This window comes from Mesoplodon densirostris, chromosome 12 (assembly GCF_025265405.1).
Source record: "Mesoplodon densirostris isolate mMesDen1 chromosome 12, mMesDen1 primary haplotype, whole genome shotgun sequence".
Classification (NCBI taxonomy): domain Eukaryota; kingdom Metazoa; phylum Chordata; class Mammalia; order Artiodactyla; family Ziphiidae; genus Mesoplodon; species Mesoplodon densirostris.
In genome coordinates this window covers 84272491-84297266 of record NC_082672.1, presented here as the reverse complement: position 1 = coordinate 84297266, position 24776 = coordinate 84272491, and the positions used below count along the sequence as shown (strand labels likewise).

At 41.5% G+C, this 24776-nt stretch overlaps 1 protein-coding gene across 2 annotated transcripts in view; it reads left to right on the top strand.

The window, feature by feature from the left end:
- IMPG1 (interphotoreceptor matrix proteoglycan 1) overlaps positions 1–24776 on the top strand; it is an 88979-nt gene that overhangs the window by 28897 nt on the left and 35306 nt on the right. For both annotated transcript variants that reach the window (XM_060115214.1, XM_060115213.1), the window contains 6 exons: positions 1107–1259; positions 8152–8210; positions 11748–11768; positions 13100–13347; positions 14771–14847; positions 15844–15926. In XM_060115214.1, the coding sequence (XP_059971197.1) occupies positions 1107–1259; positions 8152–8210; positions 11748–11768; positions 13100–13347; positions 14771–14847; positions 15844–15926 (641 nt within the window). The remainder of the gene's footprint in view (positions 1–1106; positions 1260–8151; positions 8211–11747; positions 11769–13099; positions 13348–14770; positions 14848–15843; positions 15927–24776) is intronic.

The following is a 24776-nucleotide window of genomic DNA, read 5'->3' as shown; positions in this document are numbered from 1 at the left end:
GAACCCTGCTGGCCATTCTCTCTGGGCTTTAGGCTGGATGACTGTAGACTTGATGGAACTATTGCTATGAACAAAGAATTTAAACGTTTTGTTTTTCTCAAAAATACTGTTTCATCAACAGTGAAAACTGCTGTTGGAAAAAATTATTGAGATTAAGCATATTCACTGCAAAATTTCTAAGACAACTCCAGTCTGCCTTCTCTCTTTTCTCACATTACCTGTGTCCCATCTCCTTCAAAGTCTGATATAGGTCCCTCCTTCTCCTGTAAATATCCCCTGAATATTTTATTTCACATTCATCATATCCTCCCGTTAACATCATTTTCACCACCTACATCTCTATTTATTCTTTCATTCAGCAAACAATGGACCATGAACTAAAGATACTAAGATGAGTACAGTCCGGTCCTTCAAGGAATTTATAGTGCAAATAAGGGCAACAAAATAGCCTAAGTGCTATGATTGAAGACGGCAGATGTATAGACAGAATAATAGGTTAGGACAGGTTGCTGAGGGTGTGACCCGCCTTGTCATGGATATTCACTGAGACTTTTGTGCAGAAATGGTCTCATGTTTTTTGCTTTGAGGGACTCAATGAAGTGCGAGAATCACACTGGATTCAAGGAGATTTTATATGGGGTGACAAGATTACCATATTAAAAAAACACTTCTATGTGAGTGTATCATAGGATACACTGTGAGTGTATCTGGATCTGAACAATCCAGATGCCATTTGCTAGTGCAAAGGTTCAGAGAAGGCAAAGATTTCTACCCTAGATGGTAGAGGAGATGCTTTTTAAATGAACCAAAGGATATTGGTAAAAAGTAAATAAGTGTGTGTGTCTGTAAATGCTTTCAGGAAGAGCACACAGTCATCAAATGATGGAGTTCTCAAGGATTCTACATAATTAACTCATCGGAGCTTTGATACTCCGTGAAATTCAGAGGCCACTGCTAGTGAATAGGACTTTTATTCTAGAAGCACTTAAGGCTTCATAACCCACTTCCTGAGACAGTCTCAACATATATGATACAATGTAACCATCTGCTTGTGATTTATATGAACAGAATCCCTTCTTTTTTTTTCTTTTTTAACTCTAACCCAGGAAAGGGAAGTAGAATTCACTGATGCTGCTGAGGATGCGCTAGAGCAGAAGGTGGAGCTCAGCATCTCTCTGGCAAAGCAGAAGTTCAAGGAAGAGCTCACCGACTCCCAGTCCCCGTATTACCAGGAGGTTGCAGCCAAGTCTCAGCTTCAGGTGAGTGAACCCACCTCACACAACCAGAGCCCAAGGCAGGACTCAGATCTGGGAGTCAACGGCACAGAAATCCTCTTGGCTTATCTTCCTGTGACCAGGCATTCTTTTCATTTTTTTATTATTTATTTTTTATTTTTTTTACCTTTTGACCCCCTTCACCCATTTCTCCTACCTTCCACCCATCTCTACCTCTGACAGTCACCAATCTATTTTTTGTATCTATGAGCTTGGTTTCGGGGGGTTTTTTGGTTTGTTTTTAGGTTCCACATATATGTGAGATCATTCAGTATTTGTCTTTCTCTCTCTAACTTATTTCACCTAGCATGATGCCCTCGAGATCCATCCATGTTGTCAGAAGTGACAAGACTTCATTCTTTTTATGGCTGAATAATATTGCATTATGTATGATGTATTCCATCTTCTTTATCAATTCATCCATTGGTGGACACTCAGGTTGGCTCCATATCCTGGTTATTGTAAATAACGCTACAATGACCATGAATCTTTTCAAATTAGTGTTTGCATTTTCTTCAGATAAACCCCCAGAACTGGAATGAAGTGGAATTGCTGGATGATATGATAGTTCTATTTTTAATTTTTTGAAGAATCTCTGCACTGTTTTGATAGTAGCTGCACCATTTACATTCCCGCCAACAGTGCACAAGGGCTCCCTTCTCTCCACACCCTCTCCAGCACTTGTTATTTTTTAAAGGCATGGCATTCTTCATGGGTGATAAGTGGAAGAAGCTATATGGTCCACATCATCCGTCACTAGATCAAGACACTATCCCAAGATGGCTCTTCCATCTCTGACCATCATCGCAGCCGCCTGTTCCTGGTTAATTTAAAAAGCTCTTCATTCCCTGCAGGATAAATCCAAACTGTCATGCTGAACTTGGCGTTTATATGCCATGATAAGACTCCTGCCTTCCTTTCCAGCCTCCGCTTCACACCAGTACTTTACCATCCCCCTCTTTACACTCTACTTTCCAGAAATGCGAACGGCTTGCAAATCTTTTCTTACCTTTAGTCGTTACATGCGCTGCCTTCTCTGTCTGGAATACCCTTCCCTGAGTTGCATTTTACAAACTTCGTCATGAAATATTCTCTCCACATTCTGCATTCTGGGTTCAGTGCCTCTCCTCTGGGCTAACACCCGGTGCCCACTGTTGTCACAGTACTTATCACCTTGTCTTGAGATTGTTTGTTTACACGTCTATGGTTTCATTATCTCCACTCCTCTCTGCTCTCTGGCCGCACTCACTGCCATGAGGGCATGAGCTTCCCCTTAAGGGCAGGAACTGCTTCTTTCATCTCTGCTGCTTACCTCCTAATGCAGAGCTTGGGATGCAGTTAACTACTCAATAACTGTTTGTAGAAATGCAATTGAAATTAGAAGCATCCATGAGATGATGTAACCATGAACTACATTTATGAACAGCCTGGGTGCCCAAGCATCTCAGCGTGGCCAGGGAACAGTCGCCTAGCTCTCGTACTTGGAAAATTCAATGCTTTCCTCCTCTCAGCTGGAGAGGAGATGAATAACAGAAACCTTCTCAACCCCCACCTCTCCCTGCATCAGCATTCAGTCAATAACATGTAAAGAATCTTTTCTGTGAAATTCAAAGAGAAAGCATCAGCATGGGATATTTATGAACCAGAGAAGTACTTAGACATGGATTAGTAGATAGAATGAATTAAAGAATTGCCTGTTAACTTTTCTATTTGTTCTTTGAAATATTCTTTTCAACAAATCCTTAGGCTAGTCAGAATATCTTAAAATGGGATAATTGACCATAGACTGTCTTCACTGACCTGTTGTTAATTTTCTAAGCACCTAAAACAACCTGATGTAAAATAATGCAAAGAAATCATAACTTTTTTAAATCTGAGTTTTAGGCTTGTTTCTGCCCAAGAATTAGCCATGAGAATTTGGGGATCACTTCCCTGACCTTGATTCCTCATTTAGAAACTAAAGATGACCTCGAAGTGCCTTTCCAAGTCCAAAATGCTCTGTATCGAAATAGTAGCACTGTTCTTAATGCTTTATATATATTAACGGGATTTTTTATGGGATTCTCTACTTAAAGTAAAATCATTTCTCTTTTTGACAAGTGAGGATACTGAGGTGCAGGGCGATTAATTAATACACCCAACAGTGTAATACCTATTAACTGGCAGAGGCAAGATTCAGACCCAGGCAGCCTGGCACCAGAACCCCTATGCTATACTTTCTATTTTTCCCAAATAAATATGCATGGGGAAAGGATTTGTGTATCAGCAAATGCACATGCCTCTTCTAGCCTCTGAAAAATTGATCAACCAAAGAGGAGTATGTCTTGCTGGATCTTGTTCCAGAGACCATCACATCAGTCTTGCTGGTTCCATTTACATGGTCACTGGAGCCCCTCTTCTCAGCACATCTGTTCCCCTTCCAGGCACCTGAGCCATCCAACCACCCAGCAGCTGCCATGAGATAACCAGCCAGCCTCACCACAGCCCAACATTTGCATTAGCTCAGCCATTCAGGCTTAATCAGGAATTAATGGCCAGTGCTTTGCAGTAATTTAATTTCCACAATAAACTTAATGACCAATTTAATACAAATGTCAAAAGGAATGCTTAGTTGTTGTCTGAATGCTTTCTCCTGTGCAGACATCCAGGAGAACTCCACACGGCTGCCTTTTTTTTTTTTTAACATACATTCCAGCAGAATCAGGAAGGCCTCTGTGCGTTTCACATTATTAATAAGGTTAACTGGGCACTTAATTAGCAATTTAGTGGTTAGCCGCTCCATGATCAGAAGGTCTCCGGAAGATAAGTTAGCAGAATTAACTGGGGGCCTTTGTCATCGCCTCCTTAGATGCCTTCTGCACCCTCCTAATCAAAGCTGATTCTCAATCAGTCACAGCCAGGTTCACAGAGAGGACACGGACACGAGCAATCAATCCCGTCCACAGGAGCAGGGGCTTAGGGGTCGCTCTCCCTGCGAGGCTCCCTGCTGCGCACGTTGCAGCCGGGGCTTCTCCGGAAGCAGTTCTGTGTGTGATGGATTGTTTTTGGATGTGTAACAGCATCACTGGTATCCTGGACCAGAAAGATGGACAAGTCAAGGGTCTGAACCTTGAGCTCCAGAACCTGCAGCTTACACTTAAAACAGTCCACGCCAGGTGCTGTCACTGGAATGGCAGTTGGGGGCACAAATGCCTTGTGGCCCCAAAGCCATTTGTCACAAGGCATCCACGGAGCTTTCCCACCTGCTCCCGTAATAAAGATCAGCTCTGAGGAAACTGGCCTCCTCTCTCACCTCTCTTAAGCCCACCGTGAGGTGGGAGTGGAGGCACGGAAACTTATTACCCAGGCCCCCTGCCCCTCACCTCTATGAGGACATTCATCCTGTCCTTCCCCCCTGAAGTCTGTCAAAAACAACTGACGGAAGGCTTGCTCTGCCTTGCCAGCCTCCATGCTATGTGCCCACTGAGGAAGTAAAAGTAAATCGAGCTTTAAGGAACTGGGAATCCAGTAAAGGTGGCAAAGACTAAGTAAATAAATAAAACAATATTACCAGCTCTCTGCTCAGCGTGTCAGGCACTTACTAGTTATTCCTTATGACAACCTTACGATATACGTATTGTTATCCCATTTTGGCTAAGAAGACCAAGATTCAGAGAGATTGAGCAATAAACTCAAGGTCTTGCAGCTAGAAAGTAGCAGAACCGATATTTAAACTCAGGTGTGTACAGCCATCTCCTCATCACCCAAAAGCTGAGCTACCTTCATCACTACAGTTGTTACACACTCAGGGAACAAACCTACTTTTAATACTGGTACAATGGAATATTACTCAGCCATAAAAAGAAACGAAACTGAGCTATTTGTAATGAGGTGGATAGACCTAGAGTCTGTCATACAGAGTGAAGTAAGTCAGAAAGAGAAAGACAAATACCGTATGCTAACACATATATATGGAATATAAGAAAATTTAAAAATGTCATGAAGAACCTAGGGGTAAGACAGGAATAAAGACACAGACCTACTAGGGAATGAACTTGAGGATATGGGGAGGGGGAAGGGTAAGCTGTGACAAAGCGAGAGAGTGGCATGGATATATATACACTACCAAACATAAGGTAGATAGCTAGTGGGAAGCAGCCGCATAGCACAGCATAGCTCGGTGCTTTGTGACCACCTGGAGGGGTGGGATAGGGAGGGTGGGAGGGAGGGAGATGCAAGAGGGAAGAGATATGGGAACATAGGTATATGTATAACTGCTTCACTTTGTTATAAAGCAGAAACTAACACACCATTGTAAAGCAATTATACTCCAATAAAGATGTAAAAAATTTTTTTAGTATATATATAATTTAGATGGTAAATCAGTCTGCTGGAAAAAATAAATCCACGATACACTACAAAGCCCAATGTAAGTGATTTGGGGGTTATTTGTGCATCACTGCTCTAGTTCTTGGCATAGATAATGTAGACTCAGCAGTAATTTTAGATACGGTGACAATGCAGTGGCATATTGATGAGTTTAGAGAAAGAAAAGATGCTCTCAACTCGCTTAAGCAAAGTTTGCTGAGTCCCTACTACATGGATGACGACCTGCTGCAGACTGGGAGGAAAGGAGATAAAGATGAGTAAATAGTACACAATCCCTGAGCCCAGGAAGCATAATCTCAGTGAAGAGACAACCTGCCCCTCAAGGACTGCTTTACAGGATGTATGGCAGTAAGTTCTAGAACAGTAGGGAGAAGAAATAATGGAGCCTGACTTGGGGGAGCTACAAATGCTTTTCAATAGAGAAGATGCTTGAGCTGCCTTTGAATGATGGCGTGGGGGAGGCAGTCAATGAGCAGAAGGTAGGAGAAGTTGCATTTGGGGCTAAAGAGAAAACAAGGTCACAGAAGCCCAGAGGAAGTACGTGTCATATTTGGGGAGACACAGGAGTTAGTTTAGTGTGACCAGAGGACACGACATTGGCCGAGGGGGTAAGGATGGCAGGAAGTGCAAATGGAAAGGTACTTGGAGGGGTAGGTTGTGGAGGGTCTTAAATATCATTCTAAAGAATTGGACCTTATTCAGTAGGCACTGCAGCCCATCATGGGATTTCTAGTCAAGAGCAACAGATAGGGAATGATTAACTTAGGAAGAAAGTGTGGTCAAGGGGACATCTTCCTTCACCCTCCCCAGCACACCCCCAAAACCCATTTCCCTTCCCTCCCCCTACACACATCCAGAGAACCATTCAGCAGTGTCAGAGAGGAGACAGGGAGGGTGTGCCTGCCATGGGGATAGGAAGAACGTGGTAGAAACAAAAGTCATGTGGAATTCAGACTAGCAGGCATTGGTGACTGGACAGCGGGAGCACAGAGGGAAGGTGTGTAGGGTTGCTGGGCTCTCTGGATGGAAGACCATGGGTGTTCGTGACCCTGACCGAGATAAGGAGCCTGGGATGGAAAGGCAGATCTGGAAGGAAGAGATTCACTCTGGTTTGGGCGTATTTAGTTGGTGGCAAAGTTGGGATTTTCACGTGAAGAACTCCAAGCTGCATCTCAGGTGACTGTGGAAGATCCCCCAACGAGAGGCAGAGGGGAGTGGGTGCAGGGAAAGGGGGACAGGGTGGCCCCTGCCTTCAGCGCTTTACTACTAACTGCTATCACTTCCTCGTGGTCTCTCTTGCCTCCCTGCCCCCCATAAGTGAACTGGATAGGGCAGAGCCCGTTTCCATGGTGATGTGTCCTGAGAGCCTGGCACAGAACCCACAGCAGAGCTTCCTGCATACATAGGAGCGTGTGTGCGGTGAGGGGCTGAGAATGCAGACCTGCAGGATCCTTACAGCTGAGGGAGAGGGTGAAGTCAGAAATAGGGTGGAGTGAAGGAGACTGAGAAAGTGGCCAGAGAGATGGAAAAAGAACCCAAGAAGAGCAGGCACTCTGTGGCAAAGGAGTGGAAAGTGCCCCTAGGTTTGGAGAGGACCGTCCTTGTTGGGGGAGCCCAGAGGCAGAAGCCAGGCCACCGTGGATCTGGGAGCCACTGAGTTCTGCAATTGTAAACTGTTCTGACCACGCACCTCGTGAGCAAGGTGAAATCAAGAAAACGTAAAGTCCACATAAATCTGAGAGCAAAACTGATAAGATTAGCATTTGCTTCTACCATTTCTTTTACACATTCTTTTTTTTTTAATTGAAATATGGTTGCTATATAATATGGTATGTTACTGGTGTACAATACAGTGATTCACAATTTTTTAAAGTTTTACTCAATTTATAGTTATTATAAAATATTGGTTATATTCCCTGTGTTGTACAATGGATCCTTGTAGCTTGTTTTATACCTAATAGTTTGTACTTAACCCCTTACCCCTGCATTGCCCCTCCCCCTTCCCTCTCCCCAGTGGTAACCACTAGTGTGTTCTATCTGTGAGTCTGCTTCCTGTTTGTTGTATTCACTAGTTTGATGTATGCTTCTACCATTTTATGTAGGTACAGCAGCCAGTTTGACTTTAATAATCCCTTTAACATTACAGATATTTTCCAAATCATATACTTCAATTCAGAAAATATGATCATTACTCTGTGTGTATAAATAAAAATACTGTAGCCAAAAATGTTTCTTCCAAATACCACCTTAAAATTATTTCATATTTTATGTAAAGTAACCAGTAAAGCAGGTCAGAACAACCAATTACAGCTTTTAAATAAATAGCAAAACACTTTCCTCTGGGTTTCAGAAATAAATGAGAACAAAAAGTTTGGCCTCCATCGTTACTTCAATTTTCCATTTTCACTTTTTTCCCCTAACTCATCAAAAGTGTTTAGGCTTTTTCAGTTAGATAAGGTCTGACCCAGTAGAACCAAAGAGTATTTCATATATTTCTTTCTCTCTGCAGATGCAAAAAGTATTTAAGAAACTTCCAGGGTTCAAAGAAATCCATGTGTCAGGATTTCGGTAAGAGAATCGGACTCTTCTCAATTTTTAACTTTCTTTCTCGCTATCCCCTTTTTAAAGCAATGTCATGAGGATTTTAAGGTCACTTTTACCCCAATTGTTTAGCTCCGCCAAATCCTGAAAGCTGAATACATTTCAGATGAAGGAGTTGTCTAACTAGAACATGATTCTAGGTGATTTTTCAGGAGGAACACAGGAGCCGACCTCCTCCCTTCCTCCGGATTCAGAAACACGGCTTTCTGCAGAGAGCTCATCGCTGTCCTTGGCAATGTCATTTACCGAACCTCTTAGGAAAATCCCTCAGCAGAGACAGATCCCAAAAAGTAGCAATTCGTTACCTTGATGTCAATTGCCTGGTTTCCTATCCAATGCTAAATACCGTCATTATTTAAGCAAATCAAGCTGATCCTAGGGAGACAGGGGAAACTAATCAAAAGTGGTACCTATAGGGGTAAGAGAATTGGGTAGACAGGGATGGGGATGGAACTATGAATACCTGTTTTATCACTTTGATGTCTGACCGTACTTTTAGACCATTCTGATGTCTGGTCCCTAGTAATGTATTACCATGCAAAATTGATAAAATTGAATATTTAAATAGAAGACATGAAATAAAATAGTGCCACGCTAAAGCAGGGTTCCATCGTGTTCCCACAGCTTTCCCATAAGCAGGCCTATATCCAGTAGCATCTCAATATTCCAATGTGGGTTCAGGAGTTTTGGCAAGACTTTTGCATCTTTCTTTTAAGTTCTCACTATTCAAAACATCTACAAGGAGGATCATAACGTGGTATTTTTTTAACTGTGCCACAGGGCGTATATCAGCCCTGGTGTGAGCAGAATGAGATCCCTTGCACTGAGGGGGATTTGTAAAACGAGAGGACAGGCCTCTCTCGAAGTTCTTCCTGGCCTGTCACCATCTGTTGTCTTAAAGCAAGAAGGTCCACAGGGTGGGTCCCACATGCTCACAAAGAACAGTTGTGTAGGTGGGGGGCTCCACCCATTTATTTATCTCGAAGCTATCAGGCCCCTCTGATTTGTGTAACTCCAGAGGAAGGGCATGTGGAACATGAAAGTCACAACAGATGAAACCCTTAACATTTACCAAAGCAGACTCATTTTTCTTTATTTCGAGATGCTGCTCCACAGTACTCCATGTGAACTCAGATGGATTAGAGAGAAATAAAAGGTGATAGGAGAACACTCTGCATAGATGCAAGGTCTCCTGGATAGACCACTGCAGTGAAAGAATAAATTTTTAATTTAAACCTGAAGGAAATGATAGGAACAGTTCTCTCGGTGAATGTTCAAATGCTCATTACCGCCTCCCTTCAAATAAATGAAAAACTAATAATAAAAAAAAAATCTGTTTCAGAAGAAACCAAAATGTTAGGTGATGAAATTTTGCAAGGTAAATATTTTAAAGTTATTATATTCTCTAAAACTGCATCTTTCCATGTGTTTTTCTCTGTAAGAGTTTATCCTTCTTTCTGTCAAGGATGCTTCTAAAGTATATCTGATCACATTTTCCCAGTGATTTCCATTATGTTACGTAGACTTAGTCTCCCAGAAAACATTTTGACCCCCGAATACAATAAATAATATGCTTATGAGTGTGGCAAACTTTTAATCATGAAAAACAATGCTCAGAATATTGTAAGGTAAACTTGTTATGAAGGAAATTGCTTTCTCATGGAGCCAGATCCTCCCACAGAAGACCTAAAATCCCAGGAGTCTCAAGATACCCTCTTTCTATGAGCTCACTCTTATAAAACCCGATCTATGATTAAACAAATGCTTTTATATCAGTGACCTCATTTGATTCCTGTAACACAACTGGGAAGAAGTTAGAACATCTATTATTAACACAGTTATGAGGAACATTAAAAGTTCCACTTTAAATATTGTTTTATCTCTTAAAGCAAGTATGAGAAACTATGAACAATCATTCAATCTAGTTGGAGGGTATATTCCTTCAAAAACGTGTACACAGATCTCCACAGCAGCTTAATTTGTATTAGCCAAAAACTGGAAACAACCCAAATAGCCATCAGCAGAGTCATAGATAAACAAATTGTGGTATATTCTTACCATAGACTGCTACTCAGCAAAAGAATGAACTACTGGAATACACAACAACATAGATTCATCTCAGAATAACTATGTTGAGTGAAAGATGCCCCCCAAAAAGGAGTATGATATAGATCCATTTGCATTTAACTCTCGACAATGCAAACTAATCTACAGTGAGTGAAGACAGATGAGCTTCTAAACTAAATCCACGTTATATGACCAGAGAAGTCCAAAATGTCGTCATCAGTCTGGTGACCAAATGGCCTTTTTTTCTGGCACAAACAGGTGGTGGCGTGGCAAAATGAGTCCAGGTTTATGGTCTTCCAGGCCAGGGTTGGAATCTCGGTTCTGCTACTTTCCCACTGACAGCTTTCCCTCTCTCTGCATCTTCCCTTATCTATAAAATGGTGATCGTGTTGTTGAAAAGATTAAATGAAGCAGCATGTAAACTGCCTGCAACAGACCACCCACTCGGTAAACAGGTGTTTGCTTTTCCTGCAACCTGTTGCATGGTGAATTGTTCCATCCCCTCAAGGCTTACTGACTAAAGCACTTCCAAAAACAGTCAACAAAACTCCAGTTCCAGCATCTGGTCTCAGATAAATTACCTTCAGGAATAAACTAAGGGGATGAGAAACCCATTTATAAAATACTTTTTAAAACAACTTCCTTTTTTTTTTTTTTTTTTTTTTTTTTTTGCGGTATGCGGGCCTCTCACTGTTGTGGCCTCCCCCGTTGCGGAGCACAGGCTCCGGACGCGCAGGCTCAGCGGCCATGGCTCAGCGGCCATGGCTCACGGGCCCAGCCGCTCCGCGGCATATGGGATCCTCCCAGACCGGGGCACGAACCCGTATCCCCTGCATCGGCAGGCGGACTCTCAACCACTTGCGCCACCAGGGAGGCCCTTGTGACCACCTAGAGGGGTGGGATAGGGAGGGTGGGAGGGAGATGCAAGAGGGAGGAGATGTGGGGACATATGTATATGTATAGCTGACTCACTTTGTTATAAAGCAGAAACTAACACACCATTGTGAAGCAATTATACTCCAATAAAGATGTTAAAAAAAAAGCAAAAAAAAAAAAAAAAAAAAAAAAAAAAAAAAAAAAAACAACTTCCTGGCACCAGCACCCCACTGAAAACCTAAGATGTATAGGATATATTTGAAGCCTCTGTAAAAGGAATATAAGGAAATCAAAGAGTTTAAGTACCTAAAATCTTTGAACTAAGGCTCAAATCCTAATAAGAAACATCATAGAATAATGTTTACTTCCTGAGATTCATATGGGTCTCAAAACTTCTATCCAAAGTCTGATGGCAGTTTATATGTTTCCTTCAAAGCTCTGAACCAACATGTGAGACAATGAAACTTTTTTTTTGTATGTGATTGATTCATCAAATGTCTCAAAAATTTCATGAAAATTCTTTCTCCCTTGCATGTTCCCGTTGTGTATGATGAAATGAAGACCGAAGAAAGAAAGAGATGGGTAATTTGAACTTTTTTTTAATGTTTTGAAATATAGTACATTTCCCCACACACACACATTTATGTGCTAAACTCTTGCAGATTATTTTTACATATAAAGTCTGGGATAAGCCAGTGTCTTTTTATTGGTGTCTTATTTAAATGGGAGTATTTGATCAATTGCTCAGTAGTAGAAAAGAACACTCAAATCAAAATCACTACGTGGAGAAGCAGGTAAACAGTGACCTGATCAGCGGAAGTGTGTTCTATAAAACTCAAAAGCTTTTCAAAAGAAAAACATAAAAACACATATCTGTGATGCAAGTATGTTTCAACAATTTCTTAAATGTCATTTGTGCTGGGAAGTTGTCAGTCTGGATGCACGCTGTGCATGCAAGCCGCCTAAGTCTGTAATAAAGCAGAGGAACTAATTTGCCATGTGGTTCCCAGGTCAGTGTGAATGGGGAAAGGGCCCACTATATCTAGTTTGGCTCCTGTAATTGGGGGAATAACCAGCTGTAGACTCTGACTGCCCGTGTGACCCGAAGAACTGCCAAGAATACACATTATCGGTTCCTGTGGCCTTTAAAACATTTTTGTATCCCTCTGTGTGGATTTATGACATAAACTAAGAGGTAAAACCTGGTCCTAGAGGACAGAGCTAGAGAGGATCCTATTTCATGTTTACATGAGTAAAGGCGCTGATTCAATGAATATGATAACAAATACAGTTAATCATGAACTACTTCCCTTTCTCACATCTTCCTTCTAAGATGTTATTTTAAAAGCAACTTGAGGGAAGAAGAGATTATGTTTAATATAGTGTTGTATTTTTTTATTAAAAAGTACTTCTTCAAAAAAGTAGAAAAGAAATAGCCTTGAGAACTGAAGTTTTGACTTGGCTAAAACACGTACATATTGTTGTCCCCCTGCTATATCCTACAGGAGGCTACTTGTAGGAAAAAAAAAAAAAAGACAATTCATCCTTCTTGCTGATTGGCACTTATAAGACCACGAAAACACTGATCAATACCAGCAACTCTTGACAATTAACTTTTTCACAAAGACCTGAAGTGAAAATTTATGGTCACTTGATCCAGTTAATAGTCTCTCTTCAAGCTGGATTTCAGTCCCATCATACATTCTATTTCAGAGCTGAAATATATGTCAATTCTTTTTCTACCTTTCAAATTTCTGACAAACACTGAAATTAGTTTCAAGTGTATGATATTCATTAAAAGTCCATCAGGAAAGAGGTTGAAGCTGTCCTGAAGCTTTGTAGCAATGTAGTGATTCTCCTTATAAGGCATGTAACAATGGCTTTGGATGTGATGTGTCCTCTGCGATCTACAGGTCAAGCTCAACAGAGATGCAATTTACAGCCATCTTTCAGAGAGACAAGGCAGAAGCAAAAAGCCCTGAAGGTGACCTCCTGTCTTTTGATTCCAACAAAATTGAAAGTGAAGGAGACCTTCATGGAATGACGGAGGAAGACAAGCAAATGGAAATCTACCCCACAGCTTTAGACCTCAGAAAGCTGATCAGCAAAGCACTGGAGGAAGACCAGTCCTTGGATATGGGGTCAATTCAGTTCACTGATGGTCAGTGGGTGATTTCATAGGTCTGAGTTTATCCTCAATCTGACAGAGAGATGAGGAGGTGTGACTGTCTCCTAGTCACTGTCATTTTAACTTGGGTCCTGTAGAGCCAATCATTTTGGTGACAGGCCAATCACGGATGGTTATCATTTCTGTCTTTCCTCACTGCCCCCTGGGTCTCATTCAAGGAGCCTTTCGTGACCACTTCACACCAAAAATAGCTCTAGGGAAGCCAAGAGGCTCAGCTCAGCCCAGCGTGACCACAGTCACCCAGTGGAACCCAGGTGGAAAGAAGAAACCGAGGAGAGTTCTGTTCCCCTGGCACAGCCCAGATTCCCTCATCTTGTAAATGGGTCAGGTTCCAGATGGCACATTTGAATTAGGATAATTTGCAAAGAGTTTCATAAAGGGACTATTTATAAAGGTTCCCCTAATGCCCAGAGGACTAGGACAGTTCCCTGGGGCTAGAAGCACCAAGGCCCCACTAGTACCTCCAGGCCTGAAGGGATGCCTAATGATCTAAGCCATCCCAAAGACAGGGAGCAAGGAACCACGGATATGGTCCATATAAGTCAACCTCCCAGGGCAGGGAGTAGTGGGGAGAGAAGAGCGTGGATCTAAAGAAATCAACAGATAATCAGGCTCACTCAGGGTCCTCAGAGGGGGCCTGAGGGACCCAGGAGCCTGGAACTCTTCACCCAGTACTCTTGGCATAACAGATGAGCACTAGAAATGCCATTTTAATGTGACATGGCACGAAACTGGCATTCTCAGTTCTGTTTCTGTAGTTTAGAGAGTCAAACTCAACTCTGGAAAACTTTACAAAGATCCCTTGGGATGAGATGTACGGTGTGTCACTAAAGTTGTCAGTAAACATTAAAATCCTCTTGGTTCACTTTTGAATGTCTAGACAAGGAAAGTTCAGTGAAAATTTCAGACTCATCTCTGAGAGCATCTGGTACTCTGGGTTGGTCTCTTGGTTGAACCCTTTGGGATAATCTGAGAATTGGGCTTCAGGGTAGAAGTAGGACTCACAAGGACTCACATTCGGTCCTTGGTTCCAGTATTTATTCTAGCCATTTCTTTCTTTGTCAACTTAGTTATATTTTTGTCCCCACTGGCCTAGCCAATCAGTTGGCCTGCTTGGTCCAAATGTGTACAACAAAACTAAACAACCTAAAAATCCACCCTAATAACTGTTCTTATCCCATAGACTTGCAAGATGCACCCCTTGCATCCATCCTTCAGCAGATCACTCAGATCAATGACCACTAGTGCATCTGATGCTGATTTCTTGATGATTTGTTGTACCACTCCTTAAGAACTGATTATTGCCACATTTCCCAACCTTCACTGTTTTACTGCTCCAACCACAAAAGAAAAAAAGAAAAAGAAACACTCAAACCTTGTGATTTTTCACCCACAGAAATTGTTGGGTCTTTGCCAGCTCTTCATCCTGACACCCAATCGGAGCCGCCCACTCTCCTCGCTGATATCACAAAGGTGAGTTTGCTGTCCTTGTGTTCTTCAAATAGGAACAAAGCCTCGAAATCTTCCATCAGAAAAAATCAGCTTAAGGACTGAACAGAGCAAGATCCCCTCTGCAATGCTAAATATAATTCTTTTCTGAATCTAAAAAAGAATGAATATATGTATATGTAGAACTGATTCACTTTGCTGTACACCTGAAACTAACACAACATTGTAAATCAACTACACTCAAGAAATAAATAAATAAAATTCTTTTCTTTTTTTTACAGGCAGTACTTGCTTACCCACTTCCACTATCTGTATTAATAAAATATAACACAACTTGCTTTTCAAATATCCTTAAATGCAAAATTTCCTTCAACATAGTTAGAGCTCTGTTTCAATTAGAGTCAGGAATTGCCTTTTTTGATAAAAGAAATACATGTTCATGAACTGAAAAAATACTTTAAGCAGAATATATTATTTAACTTTGACTTTCTGAAATAAATATAACATAAAGATACTTTATAAGTTTGTTCTTAAGTCTTAAGGTCTTATCTATATATTTATTTATGGGGGTTGTAAGGATAAATTAATATCTTAGGAAGTAAAAAATAATGAATTCAGTAATAACTTTTGTATTTCATTTAAAGCTATGTCCATTTAATTTATGCCAAAAGTTGTCACTACGGTGTTCATAAATGGAAGCACTAAGATTTATTCCCTTTTTAAATAAAAAAATTCATAAGTTCAAATATGATTGACACACGTTTCAAAGTGTTTTGCATATCAGTTAACCCTATACAGGCTGACTCAGCCAAGAGATTGTATTTTACTACCGTATCAATGCATGTTTTCCTTTCACGACATGTTTCTGTATCAGAGCCTACATCAGAATCCACAATAGATTCAAGTCAACCACAAAATGATTTGCTTAAATTTAAATGAAAAGAAAAAATACAGAGTATAACCCTTCTCATATACAGAGAAAGGTCCCTTGTCAACATCTGTCCTAAATTCCTTCTTCAGGTTGCTACTCTGAGTCCAGAACTTCCTCTTGGTCAACCCATGCTGGAGACAGTGGACAGAGCAGGACAGAGTCTACCTGGTGAGTTACTTCCCACAGAGTCTGTGTTAGATGACAACATCCTCTTTGAGGAATCCATCTATGACACTATCTCAAAGACCAGTGATAAGGTCATCCTCCACGCAGGAGAAGGTTGGGTCCCACCACTGTTTCCAACAGAAGAGCTGTCCACTGAACCACCTTCTTCTAAAGAGGTGGTCACCCTCAGCATCTTTTCCTCAGCTCTCATCCCCAGTCCCACAGAGAGCACTGACAGCCCTTTCCTGATGGGTCTGGTGAAAGAAGCTGAAACCAAAGCAGCACCACCCGCTGCCCACCCAGAACAGCCATCAAACCTGAGAGTCTGTCAGGACAAGGTAGGTCCTAAGGCCCACGTCCATGACAAGGGGCTATGGCAGCAGAGGACTGGGCTCTTACAATCAGTGTTTGTATTCCTATTCGCCATATACAGGCTGACCCCGGATACTGTCTCTTCTGCTACGTGTGTCTCTTTAGTGCCAATGAGCACACGTGTAATTGGTCAATAAGGATGTCAGTAAACATTGAAATCCTCCTAGTTCACTTTTTTATTTTTTTTTTTACTTTTTAAATAAGTAACTTATTTTTTTAAATTGATGTATAGTTGATTTACAATGTTGTGTTAATTTCTGCTGTACAGCAAAGTGATTCAGTTATACATATATATACTTTCTTTCTCATATTCTTTTCCATTATGGTTTATCACAGGATATTGAATATAGTTCCCTGTGCTCTACAGTAGGACCTTGTTTTTTATCCATTCTATATATACTAGTTTGCATCTGCTAACCCCAAACTCCCAATCCATCCCTCCCTGACCCCCTTCTCCCTTGGCAACCACAAGTCTGTTCTCTCTATCTGTGAGTCCATTTCTGTTTCATACATAGTTTCATTTGCGTCATATTTTAGATACCACATATAAGTGATATCATATATTTGTCTTTCTCTGTCTGACTTACTTCACTTATTATGATAATCTCTAAGTCCATCCATGTTGTTACAAATGGCATTACTTCATTCTTTTTTATGGCTGAGTTGTATTCCATTGTGTATATATACCACATTTTCTTTATCCATTCATCTGTCGATGGACATTTAGGTTGTTTCCATGTCTTAGCTATTGTGAACAGTGCTGCTATGAACATAGGGGTAGATGTATCTTTTCAAATTATAGCTTTGTCTGGATATATATCCAGGAGTGGGATTGCTGGATCATTTGGTAATTCTATTTTTAGTTTTTTGAGGTTCCTGCTTCACTTCTGAATTTTCAAGAATGTTTACTTTTGAGGCAATAGGGTCAAACTTTCTCACAGTTAAAGAGGAAATCTTTATCAATATATGAAGACCTTATAAAAAAAAGTGAATATTCTGCAGAAGAGTCTTTTTTTAGTGCAAGAAGTAGTAGATATAGTGGCTTTAGGCACCTCTGTGCTTCCCACTTTATACAGCTCCCTGGTGAAACTATAAGTAAAAATGTCTTTAAGGAAGTGTGAACCCCAGGATATAAGGCTGATAAGGATGCTCTGTGATTCTAAGTGGAAATGCCAGGGAAGATTTTTTGTGGCTGATATTTTTAATAAAATTGTTTCTGTTTTAGTTAGGGCTCTTTACAAAATTCTATGGGTTTTGGTGGTCTACCTCATTCCTATTTTCCTCATAAACCTTGTGTGAAATTAGTAGGCAATTTACTTTACTGTACTTTACTGAGAACAAGGTTTTTCACAAAAACATGTATGGCATGATAGCAGAACCACCTATACAGAGTATATTTGGTTTACATGATTACCAGTGACTAAATATTAACCGCATGATACAGTTATCTATTTCTGCATTACAAATCACCCTTAAAGCTAGTGCCTTAAAACAACAATCACTTATTTTGCCCATAAATCTGAAATTTGGACAGGGATCAGTAGGGACAGCTCTTCTCTGCCCCATGTTGTGACAACTAGAGTGTCTCAACTGGTATTGAAGATCTTTTTTCAAGAGGGCTCACTCACACAGCTGACAAATCAGTGGTCAGCCAGAACTGTTGGTTGGAGGCCTCATTTCTCCACTGTGCAGCCACTCTGAGGGGCTGCTTGAGCTTCCTCTCAGCATGGCAGCTGGGTTCAAGGAGTCATTATCACAAGAGAAAAAAGTGGAAGGCCCCAATCTCCTCAGGGCCCAGAAACAGTGTCACTTCCTCACATACTAATGGTTAGGCAGCCATAGCGTCCATCTTGATTAAAGAGGAGGGAACATAGACCTTATCTCTTGATGGAAGAAGTAGAAAAGCATTTATGGCCATTGATAATCAACCACAATTCACAACAACCACTATTTTGACTTTTAAATCACTTAAAAGTTGGTTGGATAAAACAGACCACCTTTTGGTGACATGAATGATATTAAATGCTCACTGAATTCCTTTCTTTCGTTATGATATCAAAAAACCTTATTATAAGATCAGCATTTTGGGTATATTAATAAAAATGATAGTACATCTATGATGAAAGTATTATTGTGTTTTCAAAATTGCTTTACTGTTTTCATTTTTTGTATACATTCCTCCCATGCATGAATATACCATAGAACACTAAAGCTGGAAGGGCTCTTAGACATACTCTAGTTAAGCTGTATGTTTCACAGGTAAGAAAACCAAGGCTAGAGATGGGAAGTGCCTTGCTCAAGGTCACACCATGTAGCTGGTGGCAAAGCCAAGACCATCATTCAAGTTTCTTCCACCTATTACACTATGTTTGGCTTAGTAGCCCCATCATTTTAAAAAATATATAGTGCCCCAAACTTGTTTTCCCTCATCCCACAGCCTCTTCTTTCTCTATTTCACTACCTTGTCATTTTTTTAATAGTCTAGCCTTCTGAGTCTTCACAATCTCACCTCCTAATCACCACAGTTTTCACACGGTTACACATGTTACAGGGATACAATTTTCACAAAAATCACAGATCTTTTTTCAATTTAGCAGCCTCACTTCCATCTTTGTTTTACTACACTGCTGGCGCAGGGCTCCTATTGACGCTCCCTTCTTTACACTCCTTCATTTAGCTTCCGCAAGATGAGTCATTCTTGGTTCTTAAGTTTTTTTAATAATTTGGTTATTAAAATCCTGCCTCATTCCCCAAAAAATGTGATGATGGTTTACAGACTTATGTGAAATACAATAAGATTTTATTTTAAAGAACTGAAAGAAAAATGGAAGAAAAGATGAAACAAAGATAGGTCAGATGACTCTTGGAGTAATGAAAATGTTTGGGACCTAGATAGAGGTGGTGGTTACGCAACTCTGTGAATTTTCCTAACACAATTACTGAATCATTCACTTTTTCTGAGGTCATCAGAGGTTTATAACTAATAAATAATTTTAGAAGAACAGAATTAAGGCGATATTGAACTGAATATTGCCATCACTCCTTTTCTATATTTGGCATTTTATGATTTAAACCATTCACTTTAAACTGTCTAATTTTATGTTATGTTTCACCGTAATAATATTTGTTTAAAAATCAAATGACTCCATAGGGAAAATTGTTTAGAAAGTAAACATCAGAACGTTATTTGTTTGCTTTAGGTGGTTCATGAATTTGGCTTTGAGCTTCTCAGCAGACTGTGCAGTGAGGACAATGCAATTTGTCACATAATTTGGAACCCGCATGCTTAGAGCATGGTAACTGCTTAGGAGAAAAAAATTTCTCCTATGAGTCCTCCTAAGAAGGAGCATCTGGGTTACGGTGAACCACGTTCTGTCTGCCTCAGCGTCCCTACAGCATAAACTTGGTGTCAGGTGTTTCCTAGAAGGCCCTCCCTGGAGACGCATGACGAATGCCTGAACCCAGGTCATTACAGTGGTTCCATGAGGGACAGGTGCTGACCGTCTGCCTTAACTCAAGGATTGATTTTAGGGTATCCAGAGGAATGACTATGCGGTATAACCTTCAGTCAATGCCCCATAAATAAAAATTACACTCATAACTGAGCTTTTGACTAGTATTGACCAAGAAGCACTATATTTGTTGGCCTGGGCTTAGACAGCAAATATGCTATATTGCCAATGAAAGGCAGATCCATACGTTTTCATAATCAGCACAACCAGGGATAGAAAGGACATATCTCAACGACCAATGAAGACCCCACTAGGAAACATCCCTGATAAAAAGGCATCCCACTCATATATGTAGAAAGGGGAAGGAAAACAAAGAGCAGCTCTGAGCTGCTCCCTCAAAAAATTCTGGGTCTCTCCGCAGCACAGATAGATTACAACCAGGACTCCAAAGCTGTGCACCTTGGCATCTCTGAGATAATTCTAGCCTGGAAAATTTTTAAGGTTAGTGTCACCAAAGGCCCACTAAGCCATTAAAATCTCAGTCAAGTACTCATAGAAATCTCTCAGCTTAAGTAGTCTAATGTAGTGGTTAATCCCCTGAGATAAAGTACTTGCAAGGGCCTCCCTGGTGGCGCAGTGGTTGAGAGTCCGCCTGCCGATGCAGGGGATACGGGTTCGTGCCCCGGTCTGGGAGGATCTCATATGCCGCGGAGCAGCTGGGCCTGTGAGCCATGGCCGCTGGGCCTGCGCGTCCGGAGCCTGTGCTCCGCAACGGGAGAGGCCACAACAGTGAGAGGCCCGCATACCGAAAAAAAAAAAAAAAAAAAAGTACTTGCAAAATGTGCCTCTAGAACACTAAATGAATTGGTGTCTATCTGGTCTCGAATTCTGAGGTCTTCTATTTTTATTTTTTTAGGTGAGTTGATCCCATTCTTTCTTGCAGAGCCAGTTATCTGTTAAGATTATTCCTATTTCATAGAAATGAGTCATAAACCTATAGGACAAACTCAACATTCTGTTCTCCACATAACATGCATCCAGCTCGTTCAAAAGTGGTATCATATCATTAGGATAGAAATTTTGTGTGGTTTGGTTTTGTTTGGTTTACACATGCGTAGGCAGCAATACATTTTCCTTTTCATTCATAAGAATGATGATCTGACCTATCAAAAAAGAAGGTCTGGGCCTCCTTGGTGGCGCAAGTGGTTGAGAGTCCGCCTGCCGATGCAGGGGATACGGGTTCGTGCCCCGGTCTGGGAGGATCCCATATGCCGCGGAGCGGCTGGGCCCGTGAGCCATGGCCGCTGAGCCTGCGCGTCCGGAGACTGTGCTCCGCAACGGGGGAGGCCACAACAGTGAGAGGCCCGCATACCGCAAAAAAAAAAAAAAAAAAAAAAAAAAAGAAGGTCTTTAGTGTTCTCCCTCCCAAATTAGTTTTTAACTTGCTAGACATTCCATTTAAGATGTAAGCCAGATCTCTCAATAAATTGCAATATCCTTTTTTTTTTTTTTCCTTCTGTGGTACGCGGGCCTCTCACTGCTGTGGCCTCTCCCGTTGCGGAACACAGGCTCCGGACGTGCAGGCCCAGTGGCCATGGCTCATGGGCCCAGCCGCTCTGCGACATGTGGGATCCTCCCGGACCGGGGCACGAACCTGTGTCCCCTGCATCGGCAGGTGGACTCTCAACCACTGCGCCACCAGGGAAGCCTTAATTTGCAATATCTTAAATGGTGAAAAAGCAAACTTTAGGCAGAGCTATTCTGCTATTGGACATTGTTTTGCCTTTAATTCCCTGCATTAATCTGGATTCGCCAGAGAAACAGAACCAACAGGAGATTAGAGATAGAGAGAGAGATAGAGATGATAGAAACAGAGATATAGAGATAGAGATAGATTCACTAAAAGGAATTGGCTCCCATGCTTATGGAGGCTGAGACATCCCAGATCTGCAGTCAGCAAGCTGGAGACCCAGGAGCATCAGTGGTGTAAGTCCCAGTCTGAGTCCAAGTCCAAAAGCAAAAGAAGACCAGTGTTCCAGCTCAAAGACAGGCAGAGAGAGTGAATTCCACCTTACTTCGCCTTTTGCCTTATTCAGCCTTCCAACAGATTGGATGAGGCCCACCCACGTTAGGGAGGAACCTGCTCTACTCAGTCTACCAATTCAGATCTTAATCTCATCCTGAGACACCCTCACAGACACACGCAGAATAGTGTTTACCCAAATATCTGGGCACCCCATGGCCCAGTCAAATTAGCCATCACATCCCCCATCTAGGTAATAGGTTAAAACACCACACGTTTCTGACTTTTCTTAATCTGGCCTCAGCCTTTGACTCCATTGAAAGGAATCAGTGATATGAGCTAAACTGAATGAACCCATTAGAGAACCCAGGTGCTCATATTCCATGAGGTCAAGGACTTGGTCTGTCTCTATTCATTGCAGCATCTTCAGTGTCAAGCCAGATGCGTGGAACATCTAGACAGGCAATTAATATATATCAAATGAGTTAAAGGAGTAAATGAATGAATTTATAGCATAATACCTCCATGAAAGTAAGAGTTGATGGGTTAATTTGATTATTTCCCTTTTTGCTCTACCTAAAAAAGCAGCTCACAGAGAGCCAATTAAGTGGTACAGAAACAGTGGTCAGCTATGTATTCTGGTCGTTCTGCTCACCATTGCCATAATATGTCATCCATAGTCATGCCTTTGTGGCTTTGCACAAATTATTTTCTCTTGTGCTCATAATACCCATCCATCCTTCTAGACTGATGACCTCCTACTCATACTTTAAGTTCCAGCCAACATGCCACCTACTCTGTGAAGCTTTTACCAACTGCTACCTGAAAAGACTCATAATTACCATTTATTCCCTGACTCTAAAACAAAAAAGTATATATACCTCCACCAAACATTTACCACTCAGTATTGAAATGATTGGTATGCATCTCTGGGGTCCCTCCAAGAATGACTTCCTGAAGTGAAAGAATGTGTTCTTATCCCTTTTTTAAAAAAACTCCTGCACTGAGCACAGTGTCTGGCACATGCTTGGGGGTTCATAACTATTTGTTACTGTTGTCAACTTTATTGGGTCCATCAGTGTTTCTGGTGTCAGACGGTAAACTCCTGGAGGATATGCCTCTCTGTATCGGTCCTCATGCATCTCCAGAGACAGCCTCACATGAAAGGTGATATTCCTCATCGGTAAATACTTTTGTCAAAATGAGAGTGCTAAGGGCTCCCCTGGTGGCGCAGTGGTTGAGAGTCCGCCTGCCAATGCAGGGGACACGGGTTCGTGCCCTGGTCTGGGAAGATCCCACATGCCGCGGAGCGGCTGGGCCCGTGAGCCATGGCCACTGAGCCTGCACGTCCGGAGCACCGCAAAAAAAAAAAAAAAAGAGAGAGTGCTGAACAACTTTAATTAGCTCCACTGCATGGGATGTATTAATACCACAAGGATTCATGTGGAGGCATGAAGTGGAGGAAATGTGCCATAAGCCACTCTCCCAGCCAAAACAGTTTACTTCCTAACTCTCAACCAGAAGAGCCTGGCCAAGATGTTATTTAATTTGCTCCACTTCAAGATGAAAAGATAATAATTAAGACTTGGAAAGATTTGTAAGAAAAACTCAGCTGAACTTTACACCACTAAGGTCAACATGTTTGCCTCCTCTTCCTTGTATTTCTAAATTGAGGACCAAACAGTAAATTTTCCCAGCAGGAATATGCCACTAATAAAAGTAGTTCAGAGGTCCATGGGGAAAATCTCATCTCAAAGAAGGAAGGGACGGCCATTCAACAGGGGCTTGCAATTATGCTCCATCCCTAGATACCATCTTCACAATGCCCAGAGAAAACTGAAAAGTGAAGGCCTTCCAACTCTCAAATTGGATCAAAGCTGAGATAGTACTGTCCTCCAAATTTTATATTTGGGAAATTCAATGCCCTGTCCCAAATTGTGGCAATTGCCAAGAAAATGTGTTTTCTGACTTTCTGCCCCCAGTTGAACTGACCTGATGCCCTCTCCCTGCTGCAGTGCTCTTTAGCCCTCATTCTCTCAAACCTCTCCTCCATGACCACCCTTTTTCCAGCTCTTCCCAATTCCGTCCTCAAGTTATGATCCAATTTTTTATGCAGAGTAGTGGTCCCTTTACTCTTTTCAACATTTTAATGAACAGAAGCATCGAGTTTTATGAGCCCTGTTAAGAACATTGAAAGGGTCTGAAGCTTGGGAATGACACAGCAAATCTGAGTTTAAATAGATCTTCTGACTGCATTGTGAGGAATTGGCTGGAGGTGGGCAAAAGCAAGCAATCAGTTAGAAGATTTTTAGCAGCAATCCATGCTGGAAATGTTGATAGCCTGGACTTGGGTGATAGAACGGGAGTTGGACAAAACTGAACTGATTTGTGTGGTAGTTAAGAGGTAAAACCGTCATGAAGAATTCTGAACTACAAATAGAGCTACCATATGACCCAGCAATCCCACTACTGGGCATATACCCTGAGAAAACCATAATTCAAAAAGAGACATGTACCAAAATGTTCATAGCAGCCCTATTTACAATAGCCCGGAGATGGAAACAACCTAAGTGTCCATCATCGGATGAATGGGTAAAGAAGATGTGGCACATATATACAATGGAATATTACTCATCCATAAAAAGAAATGAAATTGAGCTATTTGTAATGAGGTGGATGGACCTAGAGTCTGTCATACAGAGTGAAGTAAGTCAGAAAGAGAAAGACAAATACTGTATGCTGACACATATATATGGAATTTAAGGGAAAAAAATGTCATGAAGAACATAGGGGTAAGACAGGAATAAAGACACAGACCTACTAGAGAATGGACTTGAGGATATGGGGAGGGGGAAGGGTAAGCTGTGACAAAGTGAAAGAGCGGCATGGACATATATACACTACCAAACGTAAGGTAGATAGCTAGTGGGAAGCAGCCGCATAGCACAAGGAGATCAGCTCGGTGCTTTGTGACCACCTGGATGGGTGGGATAGGGAGGGTGGAAGGGAG